Source organism: Oncorhynchus gorbuscha, linkage group LG07, assembly GCF_021184085.1.
Source record: "Oncorhynchus gorbuscha isolate QuinsamMale2020 ecotype Even-year linkage group LG07, OgorEven_v1.0, whole genome shotgun sequence".
Taxonomy (NCBI): Eukaryota; Metazoa; Chordata; class Actinopteri; order Salmoniformes; family Salmonidae; genus Oncorhynchus; species Oncorhynchus gorbuscha.
Genome location: NC_060179.1, coordinates 73,983,742 through 73,995,065, shown reverse-complemented (window position 1 = coordinate 73,995,065; position 11,324 = coordinate 73,983,742). Strand labels below are relative to the sequence as shown.

Here is an 11,324-nt window from a genome sequence, read left to right as displayed (position 1 = left end):
AAGCGGTCATCTGCCTTTAACTGAGGAGTGGCTTCCATCTGGCCGCTCTACCATAAAGGCCTGATTGGTGGAATGCTGCAAAGATGGTTGTCCTTCTGGAAGGTTCAATCTCCTCAGAGGAACTCTGGAGCTCTGTCAGAGTGACCCTTGTGTTCTTGGTCACCTCCCTTACCAAGGCCCATCTCCACCGATTGCTCAGTTTTGCCGGGCGGCTAGCTCTCGGAAGATTCTTGGTGGTTCCAAACTTCTTCCAATTAAGAATGATGGAGGCCATTGTGTTCTTGGGGAACTTGCTGAAGAAATGTTTTGTACCTTTCCCCAGATCTGTGCCTCGACACAATCCTGTCTCTATGGACAATTCCTTTGACCTCATGGCTTGGTTTTTGCTCTGGCATGAACTGTCAACCGTGAGACCTTAAATAGACACTTGGGTTCCTTTCCAAATCAGGGAAAGGAATCCATTGAATTTACCACAGGTGGATTCCAATCAAGTTGTAGAAACATCTGAAGGATGATCAGGGGAAACAGGTTGCACCTGAGCTCAATTTCGAATCTCATAGCCAAGGGTCTGAATACTTATGGAAATAAGGTATTTCATTTGTATTTATTTTTACAAAAAAAAATCTAAAAACTGTTTTGGCTTTGGGTATGGTATTGTGTGTAAATTGCTGAGAATTTGTTTTTATTTAATCCATTTTAGAACAAGGCTGTAAGGTAATAAAATGTGGAAAAATTAAAGGGGTCTGAATACTTTCAGAAGGCACTGTGAATACTTTCAGAAGCCCCCCCCACACACACACACCCTCTGCCCCACACCCCAGGGGGCGTGCCCCACAGTCTGGGAACCACTGCTGTAACACATCAAACCAATCAGAACATGGTTCAAATGAGCGGCAGCCTAAACCCTGCAATGAAACAGCACGGTTATGTGAGCGCGTAGTGATGCCATACGGTCCGCGTCAGGAACACTGAAGCTTATAGCGGCAGGCTTATAATGTCCACTAGTCGATATGTGCTTCTGCTCTCTAATCGTCAAATCAACTCGCTAATGTCGTAAAGGTGGATTCCAATGCTCCAGAGACAGAGAAGGTAGCGCACAGGTAAGCCGTTTGGTTATTTGATTGTAGGCTATGTACACTGTCAATAGAATGCAGTTCAGGATTTGTCCAAATTGGCTCAGTTACTGTAGCTACAGTAGCTACTGTAATATACAGACATGATAGACGGTACACCGGCGAAATAATAAGAATGTTGAATGTTGACAACATGTATGAAGGCAGACGTGTGATCACCTAGGATTGCTCAACTAGGTGTTTTACAGGTGAGAATATAGCTGCATTGGGAGAGCGGTGTCACTGTAGCCTGATTTACATATAGACGAGTCTTTGAATAATTTATTACTCATCCAGTGTCAACGGGTTCATACTTGAATTACATCACTGGCAGCGTTTGTCTCACCTGCCAATGTGGCAGCAAATAGCCTACCTTATCAAGTTCTCTGACTGATTAGGTTCTATTCCTGCTGTAAATTGATAAGAAATTATTGAAAATGAAGGGAAGCTTTGCCAATCCTTTTTCTCACACATATTCCCCTTTTCCTTTGTGTGTGTAAAAACCATTCAGAGTCCAGTTTTTGTGATGCACTGTCCATAGGCTAGCTAGCCCACCTCAAGTGTTCACACTTCACTTGATAGTACAGTCTCTGAAGAGCTATTGATCTTTTGTCTTTCCTGCTGTGCCTCTGGACTCAGCACCTGTCCTCTGCCCCCACGCCTACCTCGTCCCTTCTCTCTCTCTCCCCATCCTTGTCCTCTGCCCCCACGCCTACCTCGCCCCTTCTCTCTCTATCCCCATCCTTGTCTTCTGCCCATCCTCTCCCTCGACAGCCTATCTCACATCTCTCCATTCGTCTTTCCCCAGCCTCCTTTGCCCATCCTTCAATCTCTCCCCATCCCTTAATCTCACTGTCCCTCCCTCCCTCCCCTCCTGTCCCCAGCCCTCTCTCCCCTTGACTTTGACATACTGTACCTCTGAGGTCACACTAATGTCAGGGTTACGTTAAGACAGTGTGTGTGTGTGCAGAGCGGAGGAGCCATGACTCTGACGAGAGGGTCGTTCACCTACACCACGGGGGAGGAGTACCACGGGGAGTGGAAAGAAGGCAAGACATCTCCTCTATTAACCTTCTCTATCAAGTTCACTTCATTTGACATCATTATACTGTACAGTAGGCACATACCGTGGCTGATCAACATGGCACCAAAGCGTCAGTGCATCATGCTCTATACTGTTATGTAGGCCTTCATGTATATATGAGAGTCTGGTGATTCTCTAATCCGCGTTGTGTTCTAATATTACTACGAAGCCTTCACACTGAAGTCCAGAGGGTACTCAATTCATGGGCTGAATAATCTGAGCGTAATATCTTCAGGGGGAAGCATCAGCCAGATAATTCATCCACAGAGCTGTCGGATATAACATCCTTACAGCCTCATTACCAGCAGCTAGCCTATCTAGGCAGTCCCCCGGCGTCTCTGACTCCAAAATATGTTAGCTAACCGTCTCTCGTGGCTCTGTTTCTCTGTGTCTCTGTGTCTTAACTAACAGTATCCTGTGTCTGTTTCTCTGTGTCTTAACTAACAGTATCCTGTGTCTGTTTCTCTGTGTCTTAACTAACAGTATCCCGTGTCTGTTTCTCTGTGTCTTAACTAACAGTATCCTGTGTCTTTTCTGTGTCTTAACTAACAGTATCCCGTGTCTTTTCTGTGTCTTAACTAACAGTATCCCGTGTCTGTTCTGTGTCTTAACTAACAGTATCCTGTGTCTTTTCTGTGTCTTAACTAACAGTATCCCGTGTCTGTTTCTCTGTGTCTTAACTAACAGTATCCCGTGTCTGTTTCTCTGTGTCTTAACTAACAGTATCCTGTGTTTGTTTCTCTGTGTCTTAACTAACAGTATCCTGTGTTTGTTTCTCTGTGTCTTAACTAACAGTATCCCGTGTCTGTTTCTCTGTGTCTTAACTAACAGTATCCCGTGTCTGTTTCTCTGTGTCTTAACTAACAGTATCCCGTGTCTGTTTCTCTGTGTCTTAACTAACAGTATCCCGTGTCTGTTTCTCTGTGTCTTAACTAACAGGATCCCGTGTCTGTGTCTTAACTAACAGTATCCCGTGTCTTTCTCTGTGTCTTAACTAACAGTATCCCGTGTCTGTTTCTCTGTGTCTTAACTAACAGTATCCTGTGTCTTAACTAACAGGATCCCGTGTCTGTTTCTCTGTCTTAACTAACAGTATCCCGTGTCTGTTTCTCTGTCTTAACTAACAGTATCCCGTGTCTGTTTCTCTGTGTTTTAACTAATAGTATCCCGTGTCTGTTTCTCTGTGTCTTAACTAACAGTATCCTGTGTCTTAACTAACAGGATCCCGTGTCTTTCTCTGTGTCTTAACTAACAGTATCCCGTGTCTGTTTCTCTGTGTCTTAACTAACAGTATCCCGTCTCTGTTTCTCTGTGTCTTAACTAACAGTATTCCGTGTCTGTTTCTCTGTGTCTTAACTAACAGTATCCTGTGTCTTAACTAACAGGATCCCATGTCTGTGTCTTAACTAACAGTATCCTGTGTCTGTTTCTCTGTGTCTTAACTAACAGTATCCTGTGTCTGTTTCTCTGTGTCTTAACTAACAGTATCCCGTGTCTGTTTCTCTGTGTCTTAACTAACAGTATCCTGTGTCTTTTCTGTGTCTTAACTAACAGTATCCCATGTCTGTTTCTCTGTGTCTTAACTAACAGTATCCCGTGTCTGTTTCTCTGTGTCTTAACTAACAGTATCCTGTGTCTGTTTCTCTGTGTCTTAACTAACAGTATCCTGTGTCTTTCTCTGTGTCTTAACTAACAGTATCCTGTGTCTGTTTCTCTGTGTCTTAACTAACAGTATCCCGTGTCTTTCTCTGTGTCTTAACTAACAGTATCCCGTGTCTTTCTCTGTGTCTTAACTAACAGTATCCTGTGTCTTTCTCTGTGTCTTAACTAACAGTATCCCGTGTCTTTCTCTGTGTCTTAACTAACAGTATCCCGTGTCGGTTTCTCTGTGTCTTAACTAACAGTATCCCGTGTCTGTTTCTCTGTGTCTTAACTAACAGTATCCCGTGTCTGTTTCTCTGTGTCTTAACTGTACGTATTTATTGTGTTAGTCAGTAGTTGGTGCTGTCAGTAATTAGGGGTAATCTGGGCAGGATGAATACCAGTGAGAGGATGGGGGTTGGGGGAATACTGTGAATTTAACAACCCTATGTCTTCCTCCTGTCCTTTGTTCTTTCTGTAAGGCACCAGACTAGGTTTTTAAACATAGAAACATATGTGACAAACATGTGTCTCCCCATTTCTAAACGTGTTTGATCTTATTATTCTGACTACACACACAGTCGTAGTCTATTAAGCCAAATCCTAACTAACCTTTAACCCATGACGTCAAGGCTGACCTCACGTAGTTTTTTTATTTATTTTTTTATATTTATTTAACTTGTCAGTTAAGAACAAATTCTTATTTTCAGTGACAGCCTAGGAACAATGAGTTAAATGCCTTGTTCAGGGGCAGAACGACAGATTTGTACCTTGTCAGCACGGGATTCGATCTAGCAACCTTTTGGTTACTAGTACTACTAACACTAACCGCTAGGTTACCTGCCGCCCCATCAGGAATAGACCTTTGGCCTGCTTTTGTAAATGCACACTAGAAAGCTCAGACTCAACCCCTATTGAAGCAGCGGAACAGCCAAACACATCTGCCAGGAGGAACTATAATATGCACAAGAATATTTAAAAACTACAGATCGTTAAAACATACTCTTTGTTTAAAATGTCAGCTCCCTCAAACAACACAGCCATGTTATGAACAGTTCCTATGGTTTTAATGAGCATAGAAGTCCAATCCAAGGTCAAATAAGGTCAAGAGAGCAGGATTGCAGTTTATATACCGTAACGTTTACTGTAAAATGTAGAATAACTATCATAACCTTCTTGTATCCGACCTGTAGATGATTGGCTAAGTACACATTCTTAGGGTTATATGCCTAGTCAAATTTTAAAAATCTGGAGAGAACAGCCACATACATATTGTATTGGATCATACAGGCAGCAGACACATGAATTGTGTGTGTGTGTGTGTGTGTGTGTGTGTGTGTGTGTGTGTGTGTTGTTGCTGGATTACATCACTTTAAGGAGACAGTAGACAGATGGTATCCTAATATACTAAACCTGCTGGATTAGATCACTTTAAGGAGACAGTAGACAGATGGTATCCTAATATACTAAACCTGCTGTATTAGATCACTTTAAGGAGACAGTAGACAGATGGTATCCTAATATACTAAACCTGCTGTATTAGATCACTTTAAGTAGACAGTAGACAGATGGTATCCTAATATACTAAACCTGCTGTATTAGATCACTTTAAGGAGACAGTAGACAGATGGTATCCTAACATACTAAACCTGCTGTATTACATCACTTTAAGGAGACAGTAGACAGATGGTATCCTAATATACTAAACCTGCTGTATTAGATAACTTTAAGGAGACAGTAGACAGATGGTATCCTAATATACTAAACCTGCTGTATTAGATCACTTTAAGGAGACAGTAGACAGATGGTATCCTAATATACTAAACCTGCTGTATTAGATCACTTTAAGGAGACAGTAGACAGATGGTATCCTAATATACTAAACCTGCTGTATTAGATCACTTTAAGGAGACAGTAGACAGATGGTATCCTAATATACTAAACCTGCTGTATTACATCACTTTAAGGAGACAGTAGACAGATGGTATCCTAATATACTAAACCTGCTGTATTAGATCACTTTAAGGAGACAGTAGACAGATGGTATCCTAATATACTAAACCTGCTGTATTAGATCACTTTAAGGAGACAGTAGACAGATGGTATCCTAACATACTAAACCTGCTGTATTACATCACTTTAAGGAGATAGTAGACAGATGGTATCCTAATATACTAAACCTGCTGGATTAGATCACTTTAAGGAGACAGTAGACAGATGGTATCCTAATATACTAAACCTGCTGTATTACATCACTTTAAGGAGACAGTAGACAGATGGTATCCTAATATACTAAACCTGCTGGATTAGATCACTTTAAGGAGACAGTAGACAGATGGTATCCTAATATACTAAACCTGCTGTATTAGATCACTTTAAGGAGACAGTAGACAGATGGTATCCTAATATACTAAACCTGCTGGATTACATCACTTTAAGGAGACAGTAGACAGATGGTATCCTAATATACTAAACCTCTAGTTGATAGAGGGAAGGAAGATTACAGTTCAAAATGGTGTGCATTCAGGACTTGTGCCAAGAAGCACAGATTATTAAACCATCAAGTAGCCAATTACAAGAGCATTGGGCCATGCAGTAGGTTTAATTATTTGATAAGGAAGGAAGAAATGCTGCATTTCTAAAAGAATGTAACAGCTCAGATTGTTGTATTTTCTGTTTCTGTGTTTAATAACTTAAATGTTGTTTCCTGTGTGTGTCTCCCCCCCCTCAGGTCGGAGACATGGAATGGGCCAGCTGAAGTTCTCTGATGGAACATGCTATGCGGGACAGTTTGAGAATGGACTGTTCCAAGGATCGGGGGTGCTCCTCTTCCCAGACGGATCCAGGTGTGTGTGCGTGTGTCTGTGTGTGTGCGTGCGTGTACATCTTCTTTATTTCATATTTTGTTCTTCTTCATCCTTAGGTATGAGGGTCAGTTTACCCAGGGGAAGTTCCAGGGTGCCGGGGTCTTCAGTCGCTTTGATGGGATGAAGTTTGAAGGAGAGTTCAAGAGTGGTCGTGTGGAGGGATATGGTACGTTCATCAAACCACAAGGCTCTAATAGGAGAAACAGTTGCAAAAAAAACACAACACCTACCCAATCTTGCTGTTCTTATTTTTTGTGTTCCAATCAGCAGCTCATCCTCCATCTTGTCTGTTGTCCAGGGTTACTGACGTTTCCAGATGGGAACCATGGTGTGCCGCGTAACGAGGGCCTGTTTGAGAACCACAAGCTGCAGAAGAGGGAGAAGTGCCAAGGGGTGGTACTGCAGGCACAGGGAGCCGCCTCCACTGCCCGCAGTCTGGCTCTATGACCCTGCAGACACCCGAGACCCCACCAGGACACTATGAGGAGTGGCTAGCTGTTCAGCAACTGGACTCATCTTAGATCCAAAATGGTGGAACAATGGGTCTCAACCATGGCCAGGGTACAACATCCTCATACAGGCACTCAGGGATGGACAACAGGGTCATGTACCAGGGTTGCGGTGATTCATGAATTTGAATTAGCCACACTCCACAGAAAGAAGAATTGAATTTGAATGAAAGGAAGTATCATTTAATTCAATGTATTTTATTTAAATTCAAATGTATAATTTATTATACACATCACTTGGCCTATGCGCAATGTACAGTTACTAATACTATGTATAACATACTGTAGGTTAAACCTAACATTACCTCTGAGTTATAATCAAGTTCATATTTTAAATTGTGTTTCTTTGTAATAATAAGTTGTATATGCTTTTGGTAAAATGCATGTCAAAGGATGGAAACTTTCATGTCTCAGTTAAATTGATTTGAATTCAATGTCTACTTCCTTCAATTCAAAGTCTGCTTTCTGTGGGGTGTGGGCAATTGAAATAGAATTTGGCATTTCATGGGTTGAATTAAATTCAGAATTGACCCCAACCCTGTCGCTCTCTCTCGCTCTCTCGCTCTCTCTGTCTGTCTGTCCGTGTTTCTCGCTCTCTCTCGCTCTCTCTCTCTCGCTCTCTCTGTCTGTCTGTCTGTCCGTGTTTCTCGCTCTCTCTGCCTTTCTGTGTCCTCCTGCTACACCAATGCTGTTCTGCTTTCAAATTTGATTTGTCACATGCACCGACTACAACAAGTGTAGACCTTACCGTGAAATGCTTACTTACAAGCCCTTAACCAACAATGCAGTTCAATAAATAGTTAAGAAAATATTTACTAAATAAACTAAAGTAATAAAATCTAAAAGTAACACAAGAAAATGTCATAACAAAACAAGGCTATATTTTTTTTTTTACCTTTATTTAACCAGGCATATCAGTTAAGAACAAATTCTTATTTTCAATGATGGCCTAGGAACAGTGGGTTAACTGCCTGTTCAGCGGCAGAACGACAGATTTGTACCTTGTCAGCTCGGGGATTTGAACTTGCAACCTTCCGGTTACTAGTCCAACGCTCTGACCACTAGCCTACCTTGCCGCCCTATATATATTATTCAAAAAAGGGGTACCGATTCAATGCGCGACAGTATAGTTAAGTCGAGGTCATTTGTACAAGTACAAGCTTGGCCCCAGTGATATACTGGGCCGTACACACTACCCTCTGTTGCGCCTTACGGTCAGATGCTGAGCAGTTGTCATACCAGGAGGTGAAGGATGTTATTTATGGGGCAGTTGTCGAACTCTTTGAGGATCTGGGGACCCATGCCAAATTTTTTCAGTCTCCTGAGAGGGAAAAGGTGTTGTCGTGCCCTCTTAACTGTCTTGGTATGTTTGGATCATATTTGTTTGTTGGTGATGTGGAGACCAAGGAACTTCAAACTCTCGACACACTCCTCCCCGTCGACGTTAATGGGGGCCTGTCCGGCCCTCCTTTTCCTATAGTCCAGGATCATCTCCTTTGTCTTGCTCACATTGAGAGAGAGGTTGATGTCCTGGCACCACACTGCCAGGTCTCATCTCCTCCCTATAGGCTGTCTCATCATTGTCAGTGATCAGGCCTACCACTGTTGTATCGTCAGCAAACTTAAGGATGGTGTTTGAGTCGTGCTTGGTCAGGCAGTCATGGGTGTTCAGGAAGGGACTATGGAGCGGTAATCGTTTAGTCAGGTTACCTTCGCTTTCTTGGGCTCAAGGACTTTGGTGGTCTGCTTAAAACATGTAGTTATTACAGACTTGGTCAGGGAGAGATTGCAAATGTCAGTGAAGACACTTGCCAGTTGGTTTGCGCATGCTTTGCGTACACTTCCTGGTAATCCATCTGGCCAGCGGCTTTGTGAATGTTGACCAGTTTTTAAAGTTCTTGCTCACATCGGCTACGGAGAGCGTGATCACAGTCATCTAGAGCAGCTGGTGCTCTCATGCATGGTTCTGTGTTGCTTGCCTCGAAGCAAGCATAAAATACATTTAGCTTTTCTGGTAGGATTGCGTCACTGGGTAGCTTGTATCTGTGTTTCCCTTTAGTCCGTAATATTTTTTGAGCCCTGCCACATCCAACGAGCGTCCGAGCCGGTGTAGTAAGATTCAGTTTTAGTCCTGTATTGACGCTTTGCCTGTTTGATGGTTCGTCTGAGGGTATAGCGGGATTTATTCTAAGCGTCTGGATAAGTGTCCCGCTCTTTGAAAGCAGCAGCTCTAGCCTTTAGCTCGGTGTGGATGCTGCCTGTAATCCATGGCTTCTGGTTGGGAAATGTATGTGCGGTCACTATGTGGACGTCATCGACGCATTTATTGATGAAGCTGGTGACTGAGGTGGTATACTCTTCAAAGCTTCACTTTGGTGCCCACACCAGGTTTATGGCTCTATTACTACACACCATTTTTGTGATTTTTCTGTCCACCATTATGGCTATTCTGTACATAGCAGAAGTCTATCACCTCAACAAGGGACGTGAAGGGAACCTGGGATGCCTTTCATTGTGTCGAACTGTGGTTGTGTGAATTCACCCAGAACTTACCTTAGATGGACATGGGGCAAACGGAACGCCTGTCTGCTCTGCTAGGAGGGGCTACTGACTCTACACAGCCTTAAGATTGGTCTCTGTCTGTCAGTCAGGACTGTAGCAAATTTCAGCAACAACAATTGTCACCATAAGCCTACAGTGTCTGAAATGTAAATTCTTAGAACTACAACAAGGACAATGTTTCTGCAATGAAACACACAACACAGTTACAGCATCTCAGTTTAGAACAGGAAAAGCCTGCTTGCTGGCAATCTTAATGCCATACTCCATCTGACACCTTTTCAGGTCAGCAGCGTGCTTAATGTTACTGAACATGACGATAGAATAACGACACGTATGATTGTTATTCAAGTAGAATGGAAAGTATGCAGTTAAATGAGCTGTTACTTGTCATTTAATCTATGTCTTAATGCATGTGTGTGGGAACCTGTCAGGCCACATTGTTCTATTTTGTTTTGAAATATCTTTGTCAGGGCTATTTAATGTCGGTCTTGGAGGGCTGAAACACGCACAAATGTTTTTCTTCTACCTGGTAGTTAATTGCACTCACCTGGTGTCCCAGGTCTGGATTAGTCCCTTATTAGAAGGAGAGGGTGAAAAACAGAAGTGTTTCAGCCCTCCTGGACGGACATTGAACAGTGCTGCTTCATGATAACACTGGCAGGCAGCTTCTCAGGTTAGCACCCCCCCCCCCCCCCCAGTCTTGGTCTTGAATCCGTCTCACTTTAGGTCTCGAACAAACATTGCCCACAGATGTATTGTTTTGAAAACATGGAAGTGTCCCAAAACAGGTTTAATTTATTATTCACTAAATAGTGGTTCTCACCTACAACATTAATCTGGATTATCATAATGGAATTGCACTATTTAAAGAATCTAGCATTTCATTTATCAGCTGTTGATCAAATAGGCATCACTCTGGTGAACTAGTCCTATACTGGGACTTATCTACAATATGTGAATAATGACCTATTGATATGTTTGTATTGTAGATAAAACACACATTTCACATTTGCCTTAACAGGGTGTGTTGGAGAAATTGTCTAAATAGAGGAACTGTTCATTGGAGGAGGATCAAAATTAACTTCTTCTTCCCCTCTGCCATCCTCTTCTTCCTTTCCCTCTTCTACCCTCATCTGTTCTCTTCTTCCTTTCCCTCCTCTTCTATCCTCATCCATCCTCTTCTTCCTTTCCCTCCTCCTATCTCAACCTCTTCTTCCTTTCCCTCCTCTCCTATCTCAACCTCTTCTACCCTCATCCGTTCTCTCGTCCTCCATCTGTAACCCCTCCCATCCTCTTCCTTAATTCCTCTTCCTCTCCTACCCCTCAATTTGTTCTGAGGGTAGATCCAGAAGCATGACATCCTAATGAGGCTAACACACACACACACACACACGCACACACATACTATCCTCTGAGACACATGCTGTGGTGATGATGGGATTCAACTCAAATGACTCCAGTGGTTTTCCACTCTAACAGCCTCTCCAAGGATGTCATTTGTAAGGAGAGAGAGTAGGTTCAACACTATGATTTTGACAGGCATGAGTCC

The 11,324-nt window shown here is 42.7% G+C and overlaps 1 protein-coding gene across 1 annotated transcript; it reads left to right on the top strand.

Moving 5' to 3' along the window:
• Positions 1–924: 924 nt before the first annotated feature.
• Positions 925–8,009, top strand: morn4 (MORN repeat containing 4). The gene is made up of 5 exons (XM_046355313.1): positions 925–1,100; positions 2,083–2,161; positions 6,569–6,683; positions 6,761–6,870; positions 7,003–8,009. Exons 2-5 carry the CDS (start codon positions 2,095–2,097, stop codon positions 7,149–7,151), a joined length of 441 nt encoding a protein of 146 aa, XP_046211269.1. The 5' UTR covers positions 925–1,100; positions 2,083–2,094; the 3' UTR covers positions 7,152–8,009.
• The last annotated feature ends 3,315 nt before the right edge of the window (positions 8,010–11,324 follow it).